Below are 23,678 nucleotides of genomic sequence, written 5' to 3'. Positions count from 1 at the left end.
TGTCGGATCACCCTGAAATCTTCCAAGAAGGAGTCAAAGTGGATGAACCTTTTTTAAGAAGGTCTTGTGAAGACTTGTCAAACTGCACTAAAATTAAAAGCAAAACAAAATGCTCTGCATATGGAAAATCTGACCTAACTACAACTGCACAGTGGTAATTGCCACTGTGATGTGATATATATATCACAACAATATATTTTTAATACCTAAGCATCCTAAGGTTTCTCTTGCTGGTTGCCAGACATCCCTCACTCTGATCGACTCGCTGCAAAATGAACATGTTGTGAGACTTTCCTCCTTTTAGACTCATTCATATACTAGCAGTGTGTGTTTGCCTCTTTGACTCTACTCTACCAGTTTCCCTGGTGCTGGCTCGTTGTTGCTCTGTACTTACAGTCCCCAGAAGTCTTGTGTGCCAGGGAGCTTAGGATTTGTAAGAAGTCTGGTTCTTGCTATCAGTTCTGACAACTGGATCACCTCTTAGATGGAGTCCCATTGTGATTATCGACACTGGTTGTAATGACAAAACGCGAATTGTTATACTGATGTTATACACCACTGGTGTGAGAACAAGAGGATAAACTGAGTGTAGACAATCCAAGACTAAACAGTGTGCGGAATTTACTATGAGGGGCCTCCACTTAATAATGAAGAGCCATAATAAAACTTGAGTAAGTAAAATGATAGAAACTGGATATGATCTTTGACAGTATAATCATCATATTTAGTGTACGCCAAGTACAGTATATGCACCCAACAGAACCTTCTCCACCTCCGACATCTGAGTTAATGCAGTCAGACATAGCGACAGATCCACGGTGGAGGCAAAGCTCTTGTTTGCCGCACCTGCAGAACAATCTAGATATCCCACTGCCCTCTTGGCAGTAGTAAACAACCAAAAACAGGAACAAACAAAAGTATTGGGTGGAATACTTGAATTAATCTCAGCCATTGATAATTATCTTGTTAGAGATTCTTGTAAGTTTATGTTTTTGCGCAAAATTAACAATGTGCAAAATGTGGTCTACACTTGATACAGATGTATATTCTGATATAGTACTATATGTTGTCTTTGTAACATATAGTATTGTCTTTGAAACACATTTCTTATGATGTGTAGAAGTACGTTTTCCTGACTCTGGTCAACAGGGCCTGAATTTAGGCTTAGCAACCATATTTTTTAAAATGGATGTCACCCTTGTCCTACCCTTACACACCTCACTGTCATTTCTGCTGTACTAGTCAAGTAGAATCATTTTTGTTTATTATTTTCATTGTCATTGTTCATGCTGTTTTTGATAAGCTTTCCTTGGCTCAGTCAAAAACTATAACGACATCTCAAGGTCCCTAATTCAGTTCACTGTATCCTATTCATTCAGAATAGTTGACTGTTGTTCATGTATCTAGTTTGTTCTACCATCTCCTGATAACATTAGCATAGAATAGGAAGAATAATTATTCATGTACTGTATTGAGAGGGATACATTCTTTAACTGGTTATGGACATGTTCCGCTGCCCTGAGTGTCCAACTGTATTGATGTCTGGATCCCTAATGCCGATATTCGTTGTCATGGGTAAATACAGATCATGATGTGCACCATGACATAAGCTTGCCTCATGGACTGCATTCTTGTTGGTCCGGGAAGGGCACTCAAAGAGCTGCCCTCCTAGTGGTGAAAGGGTACTGCCTTCACCAAGAGTTAGTCTGAAATCAAAAAGGGGCAAACCCTGTAACCCGTGGACCTGGGTAAGGAGATTGCGTCTCCTAGGTTGGTTTTGAAAGCAAACCCCGTTCAACGGATTGTATTTTCATTGCCTAGGGCTCAATTAATTCCCCCGGCCACCACAGAATTAAAAGGCAGCAACAGGGGTCTTTGTTAGATGCTACCATTTTGGGGGATTAGCGATTTGTGCCAGATTAATCAGGCTACATATATATTGGCTTAGTTAATTTCCCAGGCCACCACAGAATTAAAGGGTAGCGACAGGCTCCTTTGTTAGATGCTACCATTTTTAATGATTAGCGGTTGGTGCCAGATTAAGCAGGTTACACATAAATTGTTTTGCTGTCACTTCATTTCATCTTAATTCTATCTCTACCTATCAAGTTTCGGGCCTGTTGAACTTTGGCAGATGCTTCTTTTACAAGCGCCTTGTCCTGATGATGACTCATTTTTACTGAATTTAGTGCTTTGGGTCGAAACGTCAGTTTACTTTAATGTAGACTGTTTGTCAATTTGACTGAGATTTTCAACACCAGCATTTCGGGTGTTGCATCTAAGATCATAAGATCTTGATCTGCCACATGTGTGTATATAATTGTAAGTAACACTGGTGCACTTTAAACTAATTTTACTCACCTTCACTGCACTGTCACTTAATGGGAACACCTACATGAATGATATATAAATAATCTTGTTTTTAATATTAATTGAAACATTTCTCAAAAGAAAGAATTGTTTTGTTGGTTTAGTTACATAATAAACCTTACCTATGAGGATGGTTTCATTCATTACTGCCGTGGAATTCAAGGGCCACAATTTCCCCGCAGGGACCACTTGTTTGATTATAGTTCACCAAGAGTTAAGCAGCACAGGCGAGGTGGTGGCAGCATACAATGTAGTGATCAGTAGAAGTGGACAGGTCCTTTTTAACGTTTGTGACTGGAGTCAGACCTACAGGCTCACTCACCTTTTTAAAGTTCCGCTACTGTGCATTTAACTCACCCTTGCCTTTTTCATTTATAGAGTGCTGTGTAACCCTGCAATGGTGACTCTGAACTGCATGTATTTGTGCCTGGTAAGGGTACAGCACAGGGATAGAGCAGTGCAGTGTGCAGTGCAGTGCATGCATGGCGAGTATGTGAGTATGTGTCAAGGGTGAGTTGCTGTGCAGTGTGGGCATAAGGAATGTGTTTACTAATAGGATGTTTACATGTAGTACACCATGGCAAAGTGCAGAAAGGCTACAGTACTACAATACTGAGCAGTGCACAGAGTGATTGTGTGTGCTGAATGTATGTGTGCCTGTGGTGGCACAGTACATGGAGGAAACAGTACTGGACACTGTGTGTGCTTTGTACATACACTGAGCGCAAGTTTGTCTGTAATGCCACATTACATGAAGGACACTAGGTTCTATTTTGGGAATTTCAGGCCTGCATGAGGAGTAGAGGAAGCCCCCAGGACTGATTTGTGTATTCTTTTGAAGTTGGTGGGACACACTGGAGAAGGGAGCGGGACTACCCTTATACAATTCAAATGGTGTTCTTTGATTCCGTGAGAGATCACAAGGAAGGGGTATGGACACATCTCAGGAAAGAGATGGGGCTGATAAGGGAATAATGAAGAGTGGTGCTGGAATCCCAAGATTAAACTTTTGATACACATCACTGTGGCTGACAACCAGGTGTGACAGACAGCCTATCAAGAGGAAGAATAGAGAGACAAATTTGTGGACTTCAGAAGAAACAGAAACCAAACATGAAAATTAAAATACGTTTCCCCTACGTCACACTTGGTGTGTGGAAATGGACTATAAGAAAGGAAGGTTGAAACCCCAAAGATTTGTTATCTGCCCAGCAGCCAGATGGGCTGTATGAGGAGGGGAAGCTCTGCAAGACTTCTGTCTATGACAGGACTGAGGGGGGGTCTCTCTGCTGGATGAGGGAACATCTCCCAGACAAACCAAGACCATCTGTTCTGGATCCTGAAACACCAGCACCTGCCCGCATGCCATCACTAGTGTGCCCTGTCAGGAAGAACATTGGAGGAAGCAAGGTCCAGTGGGAAGCCCTGTCGAGGATGCCCGGTGCGTGGTGTGAGGAGACAGCTGCTGCACCGAACGGGTTGTTGCTCGTTTGCGGAATCAGGTCAGTGACCCACGTGTGTCTAGAGTGGGCCAGTGTGATGATAGCCATGAGAGAAGTGCATGAGAGAAGTGCTGTTTTGGGACCATGAAGCCTGTGCGGCACTGTTGAGGTGACCATGTGTGCCAAGAGGGTCTGCTGTGGAAGTGACACAGGCAACAAGTGCCAAGACTATTGCCAGGTCTAGTGGTGACCCTGTATGCCAGGGAGGGCCAACGTGGTTTGGACTGGTGTGTAGAAAGGACCCATGCATTGTGTGCAGGTCCTGTGGTAACTCTGCATGCCAGGAGTTTTAGAGTTTTGGCTCTTTGTCCGTGACTGAAGTGCAACTTGTAGGTCAAAATCAAGCATCGAGAAATTGTCCCCTGGCCTGCTCTATGGACGTAGGTGGCCGCCGTGCATCGACTTCACTAGGACCAGACCAGGAGCACCAGACTCAAACCCCGCCCCTCCTGGTGGGGAGAGCTGAACTTACCTTGGAGGAGGCAGCACCGGAGCATCTCCTATTGATGATGGAGTTGGACATGAAAGCTCAAGGACAGCCTGCGCTCCCAGGTGCTGCTATGTCTCCTGCATGCAGCCTGACTCAACCAAGCAGGATTGCAGCATCGCAATTGCCAGCGGTTGGGGCACCCGCTGAGACTCAAACCTTGCTCGGTGCTGGAGCAGGTAAGACTTGCTATGCGCCTACATATATTGTTTATAGCCCTGAGAAAGTTCAAGTCAACTGAACAAAACGCGTTGGATGTTGCTGTGCTATTATGATGGAATAAAGGTATTCAATAAAATAAAATGTAAACACATTCAGGATCCTAGACTCTTTAATGGCTGGGTGCACCATTCAGTATTGTGTGTTCCTACGTGTTCTCTGCTGTAGCAGAAGTACCAATCAACGGCTGGTGCCGAGGAAGGAGTGCACAGAAATCGTATTTACAGAACTGTGAAGGAGGTGTGGCTTGGAGTGTCTGCTGTTGTCACTGTGCTTCTCTTCAAAGGCTTGCTATGGGCCTACAGGGAACCGGAAGACTCACTGCTTTGGATTACTTTCTAAAGAGTCAGAGTGAACTCCTGAGTAAGGCAGACTACCGAGAAATCCCTGGATGCGGCCACCAGTGAATAGGGAATATCCCCAATCACAGTGAGAGTGAGATAAGCAGGAGGGACAGGAATTTCCTATTGAAACACTAGAGACCTGATCTAAGAGGGACTGTGTTAATGTTTCTGAGTGCCATATATTTTCTTTGAATGCGTAGAGTTAGAAATTAAATACTTCTTCTTAATATGAAAATAAGTGTTTGGTGCACACTTTTTGAGTTATGAGTCGTGTTCATTAAACTATATCTACACTCCAGCCCACGCTCCCCCCAAAAAAGACAGCCTGGACTACTCGACCATAGCTTCCACTAAAAGTGAAATCCAGAAGGGTTAACTGGCCCAGTTGCTTAGAATCCACACTAAGTCAGGCCACAGAACATCAGGAGTAAAGGCCTCAACCACCAAGTTTGGGCCCAGTAACCCCTGCGTTCCCTTCGGTCCTCTTAAACGGGTTCTGAGATAGTGGGATAGTTCTTATGTGCTAAAGCAATATGACATTTTAGGAAACTGTGCTCTGATTTGCTATGAATTTAACATTTTCAATCATATCATGATGATTCTGCTGTTAACTTCAAATGCAAACCCTTTTCTTGGGTGTAAGCCAGAGATTTTCTTGTTCTACTAAGGATGCTGTCCATTTCTTTCACGATTTTGCTGTCTTCTTGGGACTGCGACTAATTTTTGATTTTGCATTTTTCTGTATTCCCCTGTTTTTCTGAGGGCCTTCATGCATTCACTCTGGATTGACTTACTTTAGAATGTTGTACTAAAACCCTTTAACCATTCCGCTGATCTAGAACTCAGTAATTTAGTGGGCTCTTTAATTAATTGAATGCAATTTCTGATTTGATGTGTTGGCATGTTTCTTACCTCGGGACACATTGATTCATGAAATTAGGGTCTAATACCGTCTCCGATTCATTGAAACTGTGGGCCTCCTGTTGAGGTAAATTTTGGGTGTTAAAAATCGTGGGGCCCCCAGCACCCACAACCCCACACTAGCAAGATTTAAAGTCTGTCAGGCAAACTCTAAACTAGGCCCATATACAAGCGCTCTTTGAAAAGATCAGCCCAGCTCTCTCACTCTCGCAACAGAGAACTCACATGGCACCAAAATGACTTTAGTTTGTCAAAGGGAACCAACATAGGAGACATGCTCAATAACAATATTACCTATAGGCGTGCTGTGCTCTCAGGCACTCCAGGTCGCCACTGTAGGGAAACATGTCCTCGTATTCAATAAGCAGCCCACTGGCACCAAGTGCACGGAATAAAGGCAGAACCTATGGGGAGAAAATACACCCAATGGTCAATCTGCAGACAAACGGTGCAGTTGACAATCTATGCCATGCAACATGCAGATGTAGAAGGCATGGAAAACCGTAAGGGACATAGCAGGTGATGAAGGATAAGAATCTCCTCTAAGCCCAGGCATATTCCAGCGCACAGGGGTTGGTAGAAATCACATATCTTTAATGGTACTAGACCATACGCAGCCAATAACGGAAACAAACGCAATAGTAGCTTCTTAACTATGGATCTGGCGTGCAAAAGTACAGCTCAATGGTCAGCACGAGCATAAAAAGCAGTGAGAACACTGTTGCAGACCTAGAGGACTAAGATACACAGGCACAGTTGTCAGTTTAACGTAAATGGGAAACACGTGGACACTCTTAAGGGAAATGCACTCTGCAAAACCAGCAGTTCATACCCAAGCCTCGGTGACATTCCCACTGCGGGTCACTGTTGTCCTCTGCTTGAAGCATGATAAGTGATGGTTCTAAAGAACACAACCACCTGCCATACGGTTAAAAGGCCATGTGACTGGCCACTTGTAGCACGAGTAACCACATGAAGGAGAGACCTCACACTGAAAAACCCACGGAAAGACATACATTTAGGTCTAGGCCTTACCTGTGCCAGGTACGAGACCCTTGGGGGAGCCCCTTTCAGGTCAAGGTGCACCAACTTCATTCCCAGGGTCGAACTATTTGCCATCTTCACTCCGGTCCTTGTTCAGCTCCAGCAAGGACTGGTGTGGGATAAATTACCAACACTCGATCAGTGTTTCTTGCTTTCAAAAGCACACTTGCGGGTCATTCGGTGACTCTTGAACCCTGCAATACAAATCCACTACATTGGTGACAGTTTAAACCTGTTACGCCTTTAAAATCTTTTTCACTAACTGGAAGGTTTGCACAGTGATTATATTGCAAGGTAAATCAATCGGTCCATCTCAAACAACCACCCTCGACGCTTTTTTCAGCTGTAAACCTGTGAGTTGTGAGCAAGAACACAACCAAATCTCGTCTTAAGGTGCATTCTGTAGTTAATTAGGTAACCAAGCAGTGAGTTCTGAACAGGAAAGATTGATCATTGAGTTGCACGATGTCCCTCACATCTATTGCGATTTGCAGGTTGGTTACACGTTTGAATCCCAGCTAGGGCAAGCATGCATTTTATCTTTCTGGGGATGGTATCTTGAGTAGCACTCAATTTGATAAAAGTATATGCAGTTATGTACGGTACTTAGACACGCTGGAATTGCCTTATGAAGCACTAGATAAAAAGCAAGCTAATACAATGAAATAAGGCACTTTCTTAAAAAGAAGATCATTTTCAAGGAGTTCTACTAAGCATATGGTAGCACTAGTTCTACAAAGTGTTAAAAAAAGGAACGTGGATTTACGAACTACATACAACTAAAACTGTTATTGTTAATGTTAAGTTTCCAAGAACACACTAGGTTGAAAGGAAACAAAGCGAATTTAGACAAGCTAGTGCCTTTGAAAGGCTAGCGTGGTTGAGGGAAGAGTCCATTACATTTCAGAATTCGCTGCCCTAATCCTCTGGCGTCGCAGTGCCACCAACCTGTTCAATGTTTCCCCAAAACTCTCAATCAACCTGTTCTCCTAAGGGTTTGCTTTTATTACAGCGTGAGTTTCCCCCGACGAATATGCTTTCCTACCTTGTGTAAAATATAGTTTTTGTTTCCTGTGTTCCTTCAGGTGGTTGCTGCACCTTTACTCCAGTGTATTTAAAGTATTCTTCCTGGTTTCGCTGTAACAACAGTTGAACTTTGATTCGATTATCCGGAGTCTGAAGGCTTTCAGGCTCCCTCTGAGGATACAATTTGTCACATGATTCCGCGGGTTTTGAAAGCTAGTTCAAAATGCTCTTTAGGCTTTTCTAGGCAATCCTGCGAGTGTAGCCATGGTTGCACACTGCATTAACAGCCTTTAGTGTTCACCTGTTCCGATTTTCCATAGACAGACTGAAATATTTGGCAAAATATTAGATACTGATTTGCTCCATCCTTATGTTATTTGAATTTCATCCCAGACATTAAAATGCCACAACATAACTTTAAAAAATTGCAGCTCTAACAGACTTTTTTTTTTTAAAGAAAAATTTAGGAGTAAGATGGCTGTGTAACAATAAAACACTTATTGAGGAAATGCTCAACCTCACCGTCAACACTTTACTATGAATAGAGACGACCTTCTGATGGGTGATTTTAATTAGTATTTTAAGATAGTAAAGTTTTTCTTGTAAATGCATTATCTTCATTCTTGTGTGACACGTTTTCACAACTATCAGAAAAACCCACTCACAGTATGGAAGCGTTCTTTGATCTGGTTGTAAAAGACACTCCTTCCACAATTGTGGAGAACTCTTTGCAAGCTCACAGGTCCGATCACTTCATAATCCCATTCTTTATCAATGTGCCTAAAACATCACTTGCTATTTAATTCCAAAACTAAGTTCGAGCGAGTGGAAACACTAAGGGTCCAATTCATAAACTGTATTTTGTAGTTCACAAAGGAGTACTACTCATGTACTACAAAATGTAATTCACAGACTTACAACCCGAGACATCTGTCACTTATTTTTTTTGAGCAGTGACATTCTCACACGTAGTATACGTTTTTGTAGTAAATAAGGGAGGGACAAGGAGGAGTGGCTGTTAAAAGGCCAATACTTAGTATTAAATGGGAGGTTTTAGGAACATTTATGTTGGGGTTTGAGTGACGTGGTAATACATGTAGCCATAAAATAGTAAGATTAAAAAAATACACTTGTAAAGTTACTACAGATGTCAAAACAGGTGGATGTGTACTCCACTCTAGGGTTCAAGTCAAGCAATGCACATGGGCAAAAATGTATACTGCAACATATCCCACAGGACACTTATGTTAAATTAAATTAGATCAACATATACAATTGCTTATATATAAATATTAGAACATTATATATAGTTATTTAGGATAAGTATATATAATAATAAATCTTATCAAAAAGTATTTTTTTTCTCCAAAAGTTAAAATCTCTGGCCCTGATTTAGAGTTTGCTGGATGGGTTACTCCGTCACAAAGTGGCAGATATCCCATCCACATTATTACGATCGCCATAGGCTATGATGGGAACGTAATTAGGCGGATGGGATAGCCATCATGTCTGTGACGGAATAACCCTCTCTGCGAAACTCTATACAAGGCCCTATAACTTATAACCAAGTTTACTACATATTAAGTACAAATTAATATTTTAGTGACGTTGTTTATTTAGCAATTAGTGATAAAAAATTAATATACATAACTAATATATTTAGTTGATTTTATTAGTTCATACACATTAAATATGAAGAGCGTTTGCTGTGAAAATCTATTTTCAGGTTAATAAGACATATTTAAAATTAATTTATTTCATACATTAAAATATTGTTATTTTTTTTCTAAAAAAGCCAAATTTAGCCCTATACTTTCCTATATGGAGCTCACCATCTCGGTTTGTGGTGGTAGTGATTCTTCTGTGAATGTAGCTGTTGTAATGATGAAACCTGAATCAACTTATACAACTATGAAATATGATAGATTTTGAACCTGTTTCACTTAAAATTACCAATAAAACATTGAGAGAATATATTCAGAAACAGGACTGTCCTTTCTACAAGAAAATAACTGATACAGAAATAATACTTTTTAAATTAACTTTGATTTACTATGAACCTAATATCTAATGACCCCCAATACTAGAATACTCATAAGCAAATGTATGTGTATATTTACCTTTGTTAATTTGGCCGTAAGATTTTACCTCTAGATACCCTAATCTCCATTATCACTACAATAACTTCTGGATAACAAGAACTGCAAAATTCTTACTCCCTAAAAACAACTACAAATCTTCTGTGCTTAATAATATGGAAATATTAGTTTCTGTCTATAATAGAAGATTTCCCAAAGACTGGTTCACACCCTCCACTACACTGAGAGATAACATGAATATGTGATAAAAACAAGTTAAAAAACACCCTAAGCCCACCATAACTACATATCAAAAACGATTCAAGAAAAAAATACTAAACACCAAACCCAAACCCAAACAAATGACATATTTAAATAAATATGGCTAATTGTCTGATGATCTCTGCTCAGATAATGCTCAAGAATAAGATCTGTTTTATGTGAAATACGATAGCCCTAGATAACAAACTCCTGATCCTCCTTCAACCTGATCATCTTCTAATCTTTAGAGGTTATTACCTTCTCAGCTCAACAATATAGCTATCTATTTGATTCTATACCATCTAGCCTACCCAAACCCTAACCTTCTCTCTGATGACACATATCAGCTGAGATGGATTATGTTACTCACCCTGTAAGCATCTGTTTGTGGCATGCAGTGCTGTAGATTCACAGGTTCTGCATACTCCAGCCATCTAGTGTTGGGTCTGGAGTGGTGCAAGTTGTTTTTCTTCAAAGAAGTGTTCAGAGTCACAAGATCGAGTGACTCCTCCTTTCGGTTATATTGGGCAAGGGTATTGACTCATGTTAGATTGTTTTCCCACAGGCGGGTGAGAAAGGAGTGTAGGGAAAGAAAGTGTAGAGAAAGATGTCCACACAAAAACCTAAGTACATATGTACAAATATAATGTAACTGCAATGGCCACAGGCATTCAGGGAGGAGGGAGAGTGCATGTGAATCAACAGCACTACATGCCACAAACAGATAATAACAGATTAAAAGATAGGGTAATTCACATAATTAATTTGATGGCATGTGTGGCTGTAGATACACATGCTCGGCACAGACTGTAAAGCAGTCCCTTCATAAAAAGCGGTGGCTAGCCTGTAGAAGTTGCAGTTGACTGGAAAACTGTACGTAACACAGCCTGACCTACATTTTCTTGTTGGCATGCAGGCACATCCACACAGTAGTGTTTTGTGAATGTGTGTGGTGTGGACCACGTAGCTGCCTTACAAATGTCAGCTATGGGAATGTTTCCAAGGAAGGCCATAGTAGCAACCTTTTTCCTAGTAGAGTGTGCTCCAGGTGTAACAGGTAAATGTATTTTGGCTTAAGCATAACAAGTCTGTATAATTTAACTATCATTCTGGCTATGCCTGATTTGGATATTGGGTTACCTTTATGAGGTGGTGAAAAAGTCACAAAAAGTTGCTTCGTCTTCCTAAATTCTTTGGTTCTGTCAATATAGAACATGAGTGCTCTTTTGAAATCTAGAGTGTGAAGGGCTCTTTCTACAACAGAACCTGGTTGCCGGAAGAAGACTGGTAGTTCAATGGACTAGTTAATGTGAATCTGTGAAACCACTTTAGGGAGAAATTAGGAGTTAGTGTGAAGGACTAATTTATCCCTATGAATTTGGAAGATGGGTCTTCCAAGGTAAGTGCCTGGAGCACTCTAATTCGCCTGAGTGACCTGATGGTGACTAACAAAGCCATTTCCCATGAGAGGAATTTAAGTGGACAGGGATGGAGTGGTTCAAATGGGGGACCCATGAGTCTGGTGAGCACAATGTTAAGGTTCCACAATGGTGTAGGTGGGACCCTCGGTGAAATTACACATTTAACAGCTTCAATGAAAGCCTTAATGACTGGAATTCTGAACAAGGCAATATGGTGTCTGTTCTGTAGATATGCAGCTATAGCTGCAAGATGTAAACAAATGAAAGTGTATGCTAAATGTACTTTCTGTAAGTGGAGCAAGTAACAAATGATTTCTTGTTCTGTAACTTTCATGGGGCCACTGCTTTTAGGTAGGCACTAGCAAACAAAGTGTTTCCACTTTGCAACATAACAGGCTCTTGTAGTAGGTCTATGGGCTTCCCTGATAATGTCTGTACACACCTTAGGCAAGCCTAGGTAGCCAAACTCTATGACTTTAGGAGCCATATCACAAGGTTGAGAGACTTGAGGTCTGGATGTCGGATTTGTCCTTGATTTTGAGTGAGAAGGTCTGGTCTGTTGGGGAGCTTCCCGTGTGGGACTACTGAGAGATCCAGGAGTGTGGTGAACCAAGGCTGACATGCACAAGTGGAAGCCGCAAGAATCATGGTGAGAGATGTTTGCTTGATCCTCCAAACCAGAAATGGAATAAGAGTGAGATGTGGGAAAAGGGAAGGCAATATCCCTGACCATTTCATCCACAGAGAGTTGTCTTAGGATAGAGCGTATGGATAGCTGGAGGCAAAGCTTGGGCATATTGCATTTTCTGCTGTGGCAAAAAAGTCTATGTGAGGAGCTTCGCACTTAGTGAATTATGACTGAAGGACTTGTGGGTGGAGTTCCCACTTATAGACTTGTTGCTGCATCCTTCTGAGAAGGTCTGCAAAGTTGCTGTCTGCTCCAGGCAGGTATTCTGCCACCAGGTGAATGTGGCAGTGAAGAGCCCACTTCCATATGTTCTGACAGTTGTGAGAGGACCTTGTCCTGCCTTGTTTCTGTAAGTAATAATGGCTGTCATGCTGTCCATGCAGACTAAGACAACCTTATGAGACAAGTGAGGAAGGAATGCTTTGAGAGCTAGGAATACTGCCTGAAACTCTAGGTAACTGATGTGTAGGGACTGGAGAATGGCATCCCAGAGTACTGTCAGGTCTTGAGGGTGAGCACCCCAAACTGTGAGTGATGTGTCTGTGGTCAATGTGACTTGAGGCATGGCGTCACCCCTACAAGAGGTTGCTGGTGTTCCACCATTGAAGAGAACCTCGAGTTCTGACGGTCTAACAACACTAGATCTTCCAGGTGACCCTGTGACAGACCATTGGTGAGACAAACACTGTTGTAGGGGAAGCGTGTGTAGACTGGTATCAGGAACAATGGCGATGCAAGAGGCCATCATCCCTAACAGAGGCATAATTGTCCTGTCTGTGCAACTTTGGTTCTCCTAAATTAAGAGAGGAAGGTCCAAAAATTCTGGACATGAGCTGGGTTGGGATTTCCAACCCTAAGTCTGGGTTCAAGATGACCTCTCAGTAAGGTTGAACCTGTAGTGGTTGGAGGTGAGATTTGGGAATGTTAAGAGTGAAGCCCAGGTTGTGAAGGAGACCCACTGTCAACTGAGTGTGTTGCTGACACTGACGTAGTTATCGAGGTAGGGAAACACCTGAACGTTTTGCTTTCTCAGGTGTGCAGCAACTACTGCTAAATATTTTGTGAATACCATGGTAGTGGTAGAGACTCCGAATGGAAGGACCCTGAATTAGTAGTGTCTGCCTCCAATAACAAATTTTAGGTATTTTTGGTGTCCAGGGTGAATTGGAATGTGAAAGCAGACATCCTTTAGATCGAGATCTGTAATAAAGTCACCTTGCTGTAGTAGTGGAATGGCATCCTGAAGGATGGCCATGTGGAAATGTTCCGAAAGGATGTATTTGTTTAGAGGCCTGAGGTTGAGTATTGGCCCTATAGAACAGTCTTTTTGTGGTAATAAGAAGGTATACTCCTGTGCCTTGATGTTGTGACGGAACAGGCTCTATGGCCCCCTTGAGAAGAAAGGCTTGGAACTCTTCTTTGAGAAGGGTTAAGTGTTCCTCAGATAGCCTGTAAGTGTGAGGGGGGATATTAGGAGGAGTAGTGGTAAGCTCCAGACAATAGCTATGTTGGATAATATTGATGACCCATTGGTCTGTGGTAATGGTGTTCCATGTTGGGTAGAAATTGGAGTTTTCCCTCGACAGGTGTGTGTTGATTGGGGGGAAGGTGGAGGTAGTCACTGCTTGGCGATGGAGGAGGATACGTGTGGGGCAGGGCTTTTTCCCCTTCCTTTGTTGTTGGTACCTCTGTATGTGCTCCCCTAAAATCCTCTACTGTAGGTGGATTGAGACTGTCTAGGGTGCAGGGTAGACACCTTAAAGGTAGAGGACTTGCATTAGCCTCTGAACATAGGGTGGCAAAAAGTGCCTCTTTGTGTAGGGAACTAAGGGGCACCCATGGCTTTAGCAGTGCCTGTGTCTTTGAGTTTCTCCAAGATGGTGCTTACCTGAGGCCCAAACAAGTGCTTCTTGTTAAAGGGCATATTGAGGACTTCCTGGTGGACTTCAGGTTTAAAACCTGAGCTACGCAACCAAGCATGTCTCCGGAAAAAGACACTGGTGACGCAAGCTGCCATGTCAGCTGCATCCAGGGCGTACCCGATTGAATTATTAGAGATGATGTGCCCCTTTGCAACAATCTGCTGTTCCCCTTTTGCAATTTTCTTCTGGTAAGAACTGGAGGAGCTCCTCCATTTCATCCCAATGAGCAGGGGGAGGAGAGTCCCCAGTGGCCTGACTATTTGCTTGCTTACGAGGTGTTGTTGCCAATAGAGTCTGGTGGAACGTATGACCTAATGCAGAGTGGGTCAGAGGGAGCTGCCTTATACTTTTTGGCGTAATTAATCTAAAGATGACAGATCTCTTTGAAAATATCCTCTGCATATTGAAGCATGCCGGGGAGCATGGAGAGATATTGTATGTCCTGTGAGTGGTAGCAAGTGTGTCGAACAGGAAGCCCTGCTCGATGGGATCCTTATGCAGCTCTCGTGGTGGAATGCAGCTTGTCTAGCTTCTACCTGTTGGTAAGCGGTAGTGTCCTCAGGTGGAGAGGGGCGTGCAGGGTGACGGTCAGAGTGGTCAGAGGAAATATGCGTCCCAAGGATCTGTATCATCCTAAGGCCCTCCCCTTAAACTCAGAGTGGAATTGGGAGGGGACGGGACGGGGGCCGAGGTGAAGCTGGAGGAGGGGAAGAGGAAGAGGAGAATGATGATGTGGTGGAGAAGGCCTACGTGGAGGGCTGGTTGTCTTGTCTTTGGATTTCTTCTTAGAAGAGACAGGGGGTGTCCAAAGCCTCCCAAAATCATAGTTTCCTCTTGGGGAGCACAGGAGAGGAAGGAGTGGCAATGATCCAGCCTGTGCCCTCTTGGTGGCCAGGGCTTGGTGTTACAGATGAGACTAATACCAAGGCTGTCATCAAGTTTTTAACTGAGGTTTTTGCACGACAGAGCAATGCGAAAATCACCCTTACTGACAATGCATAGCAGTTCACATCAAGAGAGATGGAGAAATATCTTGGGAGAAGAGGCATTGATCATAAGAAATGTGCTCTCTACCATCCGAGACCAGTGGCATAGTGGAGAGGTTTAACCGGACTCTCAAGGAAACAATTCAAATAGCTAAGTGTGGTGAAGGTAGTTGGGTTCAGGCAGTATAGAAAAGGGTGGAGGAATATAGGTTTAACCCTCACTCCACTACGGGCATGAGTCTCTTTGGGATGTTTAGGAAATGTAAGTCTTACACTGTTATGAGCCCCACTTAGTTGGAAATGTACAGAAAAGATTCTGGGGGTCATTCTGACCCCGGCGGTCAAGGACCGCCGGGGCCGGGGTCGGCGGTAGCACCGCCAACAGGCTGGCGGTGCTCCGCCAGCATTCTGACCGCGGCGGTACAGCCGCGGCCAGAAACGGAAAGTCGACGGTGTACCGCCGACTTTCCGCTGCCCATGGGAATCCGCCATGGCGGCGCAGCTTGCTGCGCCGCCATGGGGATTCCGACCCCCTCACCGCCATCCTGTTCCTGGCGGTTCCCCCCGCCAGGAACAGGATGGCGGTGAGGGGTGTCGTGGGGCCAATGGCATGGGCACTGCAGGGCCCCCCGTAAGAGGGCCCCACTTTGAATTTCAGTGTCTGCTCAGCAGACACTGAAATTCGCGACGGGTGCTACTGCACCCGTCGCACATCCTCCACTCCGCCGGCTCCATTCGGAGCCGGCATCCTCATGGAGGGGTGTTTCCCACTGGGCTGGCGGGTGGCCTTTTGGCGGTCGCCCGCCAGCCCAGTGGGAAACCCAGAATAACCGCGGCGGTCTTTTGACCGCGCAGAGGTATTCTGGCGGTTCCCTCCAGGCGGGCGGCTCCCGCCGCCCGCCGGGGTCAGAATGACCCCCTCTGTGTGTTTTGAGAGCTTAATGGAGCACGCGAAGGAGAGGGAGATGCACGTGCAAAAGAAAAGAGAACCATGATGTTTGCAAAGCTGTGAAACCTTTGTATGTGTAGGAGATCTGGTGAAGATAAAGTTACCAGAAAGAGTATGAACTGTCTTGCGCTATTGTAAGGCTTACAGGGTGACAAACATATTTTGAGGAGCCCCAAAAGTTGTAATCATAAATCAATCAAGTTTGTAATGTGTTCAACTATTTATTTACTAGTTATTCCCTTGCCTGGTTGTCAGGGGGTGTGTAATAATGTGTAGTTATATTCAGTAGTTTCTTCTATATGTCTTATTGGTATACTCTCTTCTGTTTCCCCTCCTTGGATTCCTGTTAAAGTGGTGACAGAAGTTTCTTTCCTACTGGAATAAAACCTGTTTGAAGTTTCCATCTTCTACTTTGTATTTCTTTGGGATCTTGTAGATTTTCAAGAAGCACATCACACATGGTGTTCAATAAGTCATCATACATGCTCTCTCTTACTTATATGTGCATTCACATATCCATTCATCCATCTATCGACTCATTCTTGCTGTCACCCTCTTACAAACCCATAATAAAACACACAAACTCAACAACATATTTAAGATAAAATATGTACGAAATAAAGTTGTAAAAGCAATATAAAATCCCTACTTATAGAGCCTAATAATAAGACTTACCATAGTGTAAATCATCTGTCCCCATAGTTTGATCAGATGGGTTCAGAACAACAGAGGACCACTTTCTGGTTTTCCTCATCGAAAAGGTAACCACAGATTTCCGGCTGGCAATCCTAGGGGGAAACTAACTGTAAACTAACACAAAGAAATGCCAACCCTCGCCTTGATATACATATAAATGTTTCAAGCCACAGACCAAGGCACACTTCTTTATTCAGCCAATTTGTTACCATTCATTGACAGAAAACACTTTTATGAATACTTGTCTGTTACAATTAGATCTCAAAATTAGGAGTTATTATGAAGTCAGCTAAACGTAACGATGAACAACAAATTATCTAAATATGTTGCACATAACACTAAACATACACACAATACACAAAGAGGATACACAAAATACCCCCTTTTCCCAAAATCAAACACAGGATCTCACTTACAAGTCACACTCTTACCAATAATTCCACACTCATCCTAACCCCAGCATCCAAGCCAATAAAATCAAATACTTGTTGGAGGCCAGGAATTCACATTTCCATCATAACACAATAGGGAGTACAAGAAATGTTCACATACCATAACTAATGGGTGTGTCATCCTTTTAAATTGACTATGCATCTTTCTCTGATCCCATGTTCACGGTGAGTTAAGAGAAAAGTTGTAACAACACATTCAATGTCATCTGATTTCAACAACTGAAAAATAATTATTTCAGAGTTAAAGTGTTGACTTCAATGGACAAGAAACCCCAAAATAGATATTTTGATGATGATATGGATGGCGCAGTTTTGCTGGTCTATATTCCATATCCTAGAGAGCAGATGCGCGTTTCAGTCAAAACTACAACTGCAGAACACCTTCTTCAGGGCACTAAAGACTAAAAACAAGGGGCAGGGGAAAAATTGGTCACAGGCCCATCTGCCCGGTAATGAACCTAAACAAATCAGTAAAAAGACAACAAGGCTCGATTCAGATATAATGTACACAAAATGTGTTTTATAAACCGGAATGTACCTGACAGCTACCACCCTGTGATAGTTCAATCATCTACACAAGAACATGGTTCTCATAAAAAAACCTACATCAACAGTATCAGATATTCATATCTGAATCCCAGGTAGACAAAGTTGCTCTGGTGGTGAACAAAGACATGAAGAGACATACACATATTAAGGAGAAATATAAGAAACAGTTATTCACATATAATGTTAATTAATACCCACACCAAAACATGCTTATAATATATGCAGTCCATGCCAAAGTCTGTGTAAAGGAAGCATACAAGAGACATACTTCCCGACACCCCAAGTGCTAATCCTCAAAGGGATTAGCAAAAAGATATTCATACCACTATATGCCATGCACCATGGTCTCTTGCCTCAAATGCAAGTAGTAAAACTGCTACAAAGGGCCCGCAGAGAAGGAGAGACTCCTCCTCAGGGGAGCGGATAACTGCTACAAATGTATACAAAAAAGACAAAATTACAGGATTAGAGCACATACATGCTATAGAGACATATAGATCTATTAAAGAAAAATAGACTCCATTTCTAAGAATAATGGGCAGAGAGAAGACGCTGGAAATCCGCTGAACTCCTAATCCATTAAAGGACAAACACAAAAAATCCAAACAGATAATAGGGGTCAGCAGAGAACAATTTAGCAGGTTAGTGTACCCAGAAAAAAGCAGCTAATCCTAAATCTCAACTCACAAGTCCTCTGCTCCGTAAAGTGGGTTCTACACTCATGGCAACCAAGCCCATGTATTGACACGGAAATGGGGAATTAAGGATGAGGGTGGCCAAATCCCAACCTAAGTAACCAACAAACAAAGGCGGGTGATAATAGCCTATATGGAGGGATCCGTTATAATATATCAAGGACCTTTCCCAATTACACAATAATAGAAGAACCAACGTTTGAGAATCAAAGGGCATAACCCAAATCACACTCAGATATGCATACCACAAAGGATAAAGAACAACAAAGCCCTAACGGACGGATAAGCCGCTAGTGATACCATTGCTCAATCCTCCTCCTCTTACCTATTAATTGAATTTGCCTTGCAACCGAGAGGATATTGCAGCAAACAGGATATAATTAGGCCTACAGCATGGAATGACCGCCATAATATACACATTCATTTGCATACTTTTAAAGTGAGTGCTGTTGGAAACAACGTATCTGTCTCAAAGGGAAACATGTCTCCGCTAGTAGACAGCATAAATGGGCGCCACCTTAGCAAGACCAAAACTCAAAGTGAAAAAAGATGCTAGAAACAGGGGATCCCAGTGAGCCAGTTCCTATGTCAACATAGGAACTGCACCAACATAAACAATTTTCTGATGCTGATATTTTACAGAACAAAATATTTGCACGAGGATACCCAAGACGATTGGTATGTGAATCCTTAAAGCATGCTAGATACTACAACAGAGATAGCATATTTCAAGAAAGAAGTAGAAACAAAAAAAACTGGTATGATGTTTTGACAATCTAATCTTAGTCACAAGATCAGAAAGATAATCAACTCCCAATGTACTGAAGGGCGGCCCCTATTGCAAGACCGATACGTCACCCTCTGCAGGATTTGAGACGAAAGGAGAGAGCACTTGGGAGCCCCAGGACAGAATATGCAGGGAATTGAGGTTGTGTTCAAGTGGGTGTCTATGGGGGTTATTCCAACTTTGGAGGAGGTAGTAATCCGTCCCAAATGTGACGGATTTACCACCAGCCGTATTACGAGTTCCATAGGATATAATGGACTCGTAATACGGCTGGTGGTATATCCGTCACTTTACCGTCACTTTTGGGACGGATTACCACTTCCTCCAAAGTTGGAATAACCCCCTATGTCATTTAGGATTGTGTCCCAATACCGTGTAAGTTTGGGGCAGTCCCAAAGCAAGTGGAGAAATGTTCCTGGGGACCCATAGCCTCTTCAGCAGTCAGCCCTCTGTGTAGGGTTACCCCTGTGTAGGTACACTGGTGTAAGATACCAATATGCAACTACTTCAGTAGCAGTTTCGATGATGGCAGAGTTACGCGCTGTGTGATGTCCTCTACATTACACCTCCTCCCATTTGTTCTGTGTCAGCTGTCGTCCCAATTCCAGTTCGCATCGCTTCTGTCCTGAGGTCTTATTCGGTGGAGTAGCTTGGTGTAATATGCATACAGTTCTGTGATAAGGTGCTTTATCTGAGGTCTTTGTCACCAACCACTTCTCGAAGAAGGTAACAGCCCGCTGTGCCCCAGTGTGTACTGCTGGATGTGTTAGCCAATGTCAGACCTGAATGTAAGGCAGGGGTGTGGAATTTATTAAAATATCTACTTGTCCAGGGGACAGGTTGCTTCTCAAATCTACTTGTCCTGTAAAAAGATCTACTTGTCCCTTTGGTGCCATGTAGTGTGGCGACAATTTATGGCAGCAATCTCATTATGTAAGAGCTCTGATAATATCGTCTCTGATTATGCCAGGGCTACTACCTTAGTAGGGCTTGAATACTTGCAGTTTCAATCCCTACTGTAGCAATTTCCTTATTTTTCCACCATTCTGCAGATCTGCATACTGGGGCTGGAGGAAGCAGTAAGCAATAGTTCCAGGGCTGGAATGCCTTTGAGTCTGCAAACCTACTAACCTGCATGTTTTAAAGATTTTCACCAGCTTCTCTCTAATATTTTCCCATAATAAGAAAGGTTGGACATTTACTCCTGACAATGGCAGAATTAGAACTTCTTCCAGGGTTGGGAAGAAAGTGGCTGGAGGGAAAATTAACTTGTAAATGCTCAATAGATTTTCACATGAGCAAATCTACACATCGTATTTTCCCATGCTAAAATACAGTTCACAAATATTTTATAGGGGTACGACATATACCATGGGTGCACTTTTGTGACTTTCTTTAAGAATTTGGGGCCACATGTCAGTAGGTTCAGATTTGCGACCCGCAAATTGCGAGTCAGAGAGACTCGCAATTTGCGAGTCGCAAATCCGAATGTAGGATGGTGTCCCTGACACCATCTGTGATTAGCAAGGGCTTCGCAAATGCCCACCTCATGAATAATCATGAGGTGGGTCGCAATTTGCGACCCCCTTGCGAATGGCGGCCCTCACAGGGATGGTGGCCTGCTGGAGACAGCAGACCACCATGTCTGTTACTGCTTTTTAATAAAGCAGTTTTTTTGTTTTTTTTGTAATGCAGTCCGTTTTCCTTAAAGGAAAACGAGATGCATTACAAAAACGAAAAATGAAACGTTTTTGTTTCATTTTTTCAGAGCAGGCAGTGTTCCGCAGGACCACTGCCTGCTCTGAAAAAATGTTTACAGTGACATTCACAATGGGGAAGGGGTCCCTTGGGGACCCCTTCCCTTTAGCGAAAGTGTTAGCACCCATTTGAAATGGGTGCAAACTGCGATTGGTTTGCGCCCGCGTTCGCGGTCACAAAACAATCCTACATTGCACTGCGAGTCGCAATTAGGAAGGGAACACCCCTTCCTAATTGCGAGTCGCAAACCTGTTTTGCGATTCGGTAACCAGGTTACCGAATCGCAAAACTGGGTTTGTGCATCGCAATGTGCTTTTTGCACGCCACAAACAGCGAAAGTCGCTGTTTGCCACATGCAAAAAGCTACCTACATGTGGGTCTTGGTCCCTAATTAGGTCTGGTGTTAACAAAACATTTTGTTTTTTATTAAACTTCTATTTCTCTCTCTTTCGGCTGGCTTTACTGTGAGCGATCGCATTCTGCTCTTCCACAAGGAGCATATTGGCACACAAAGTAGTTTTGTTCAGTGTCAGGAACTACAGTGGCAATCAGTGACGTAACGAAACTGGAGGGTGCCCCTTTGAAAAGAACATGGAGGAGCCCCCTCTCCAGACTCACTCAGGCCAGGTGCTGAAGGGGCCCCCAGGAGGGCGGCTGCGGGGCCTTTGTTATGCCACTGGTGGCAACGTGTGCTTTTAGAGTTCAAAAATTTTTTGGTTTTTTTTTTGCCAGTGTTTGTTACAGTGTTGAGGGCCTGATAGCTCCCACAACAATAAAGTGTTACAAAAGCCATGTCAAGACAAGACACGCATTGATGAAACTAAAAGACTTATAAAAATATGTCAGATCAGTTGGCTTTGTCAGTGTTTGTTTATTTTCATGCTTCCCATAATCGTGTTGAAAATGATTACACTGATTCTCCATTAGAAATATTTTTGGGAAATACTAGCATGCACCAACACATTTTACTAAATGACACTTCATTTGCATCTAATCAGAGAGCATTCTGGGAGCATTATACTTAGCCTCATAGCCTAAACTTTTCAAACATGTGCATACACGGTTTTTTTTTTTGCACTGGAACCAACGTCAGTAGTGAAGTGTGACCTTAAAACATTTATTTACAGCACTCACCCTAATAATGAAGGATTTCAAATAATGAACCATAAATACAAGTTCGAACAGCATTATCTTTTGGAAACATATTACCTCAACTGCAGAGAGTTCCACTCTCTGTAAACAGGCAGCCAAAGGGTTTGTGCTGCAGAGGGTTGGGCCTACTTGTCCCAAGGACAAAGTAAACATAAAAACTTGTTGCCCTTGACCCCAAACAAGATATCCCGGGCGTCGGGTAATCCGTACACAGCAGATCAAAGGGGAAAAGGCCTTCCTCACCGAAAAGATGACTGATAGAACGGACCCTGCTTTTTGTCACAGCTAATACGCAGCCTGATCCAGTCCCGGTATGAAGACAGTGTTGTCTATAATCGGCATCAATGGGGAGGGAAAATAATGATAAGCCCTTGCGTGCCACCACCCGGCCCCACACATTTTGCATGGCTCTAGTGACATGAGAGGAGTAAAGGCCCCGCGGTTGCTGCGGTCTTTTCAGAAATGGGACCTTCCACAAGTGCAGCCCTGTAACCGCCCAGTTCATAAACAACCAGTGTTTCTCGGATTCCTCCCTGGTCCATTCTACACGTACTGGAGCTGAGTCACATGGCATCAGCTAAATAATATGTTTGCTATTGTCCCTACATTGTTGGTGCAGGGCAAAGCCTGACTGTTCCTGGTCGATCAAGCCTGGCATAAGAAGCTCTAATCATGCTGCTAGGATGTTCGTGAATAATTTAATATCCACATTGAGGAGAGATATCGGGCGGTATGAGCCACACTGTTTTTGTCCTTCCCAGTTTAGAAATGAAAACGATGGAGGCATCCAGCATTGAGGGTGGTACAGTATCCGGGCCTGCTATTGAGTTAAAGAGCCGGGTTAAAACTGGAGGGAGTATGGAGCAGAAAGTGTTATAGAAGAGAGCCAGGAAGCCATTTGGTCCAAGTAAGTTGACAGGTTTCTGAAGGGTGATGGTGGAGGCGACCAGCTCTATCTGGATTGTTCTTGCAGGGGTGTGGAATTTAATAAAATATCTACTTGTCCATGGGATAGGTTGCTTCCTAAATCTACTTGTTCCATAAAAATAAAATCTACTTGTACCTTTAGTGCCATAGAGTGCTGCGACAAATTATGGTAGCAACCTCATTTAAGAGCTCTGATAGTAGCGTCTCTGATTATGCCAGGGCAACGACTAAAGTAGGGCTTGAATACTTGGAATTTCAATCCCTAATATAGCAATTTCCTCATTTTGCCACCTTTCCACAGATCTACATACTGGGGCTTGAGGAAGCAGTAAGCAATAGTTCCAGGGCTGGGATGCCTTTGAGTCTGCAAACCTACTAACTTGTTTTAAGGATTTTCACAAGCTCTTCTCTAATCTTTTCCCATAATGAGAAAGGTTGGAAATG

At 43.0% G+C, this 23,678-nt stretch overlaps 1 protein-coding gene across 7 annotated transcripts in view; it reads right to left on the bottom strand.

Annotated features, from left to right (window-relative positions):
- The window catches only part of HEXD (hexosaminidase D), a 238,406-nt gene that overhangs the window by 142,856 nt on the left and 71,872 nt on the right, over nt 1-23,678 (bottom strand). For 5 of the 7 annotated variants that reach the window (XM_069200286.1, XM_069200283.1, XM_069200282.1 and 2 more), the window contains 2 exons: nt 6,879-7,081; nt 6,138-6,247 (listed from right to left, as the gene is read on the bottom strand). In XM_069200286.1, coding sequence (XP_069056387.1) covers nt 6,138-6,247; nt 6,879-6,962 — 194 coding nt within the window. In that variant the 5' untranslated portion in view covers nt 6,963-7,081. Of the gene's footprint in view, nt 1-6,137; nt 6,248-6,878; nt 7,082-7,932; nt 8,079-16,893; nt 17,003-23,678 lie in introns of those variants that run through there. The other 2 variants (XM_069200287.1, XM_069200285.1) reach the window with 2 other exon arrangements.

The sequence above is a fragment of the Pleurodeles waltl genome, chromosome 7, assembly GCF_031143425.1.
Source record: "Pleurodeles waltl isolate 20211129_DDA chromosome 7, aPleWal1.hap1.20221129, whole genome shotgun sequence".
NCBI lineage: Eukaryota > Metazoa > Chordata > Amphibia > Caudata > Salamandridae > Pleurodeles > Pleurodeles waltl.
Note: the sequence above shows the minus strand (reverse complement) of the source record. Positions and strands in the feature narration are given on the sequence as shown.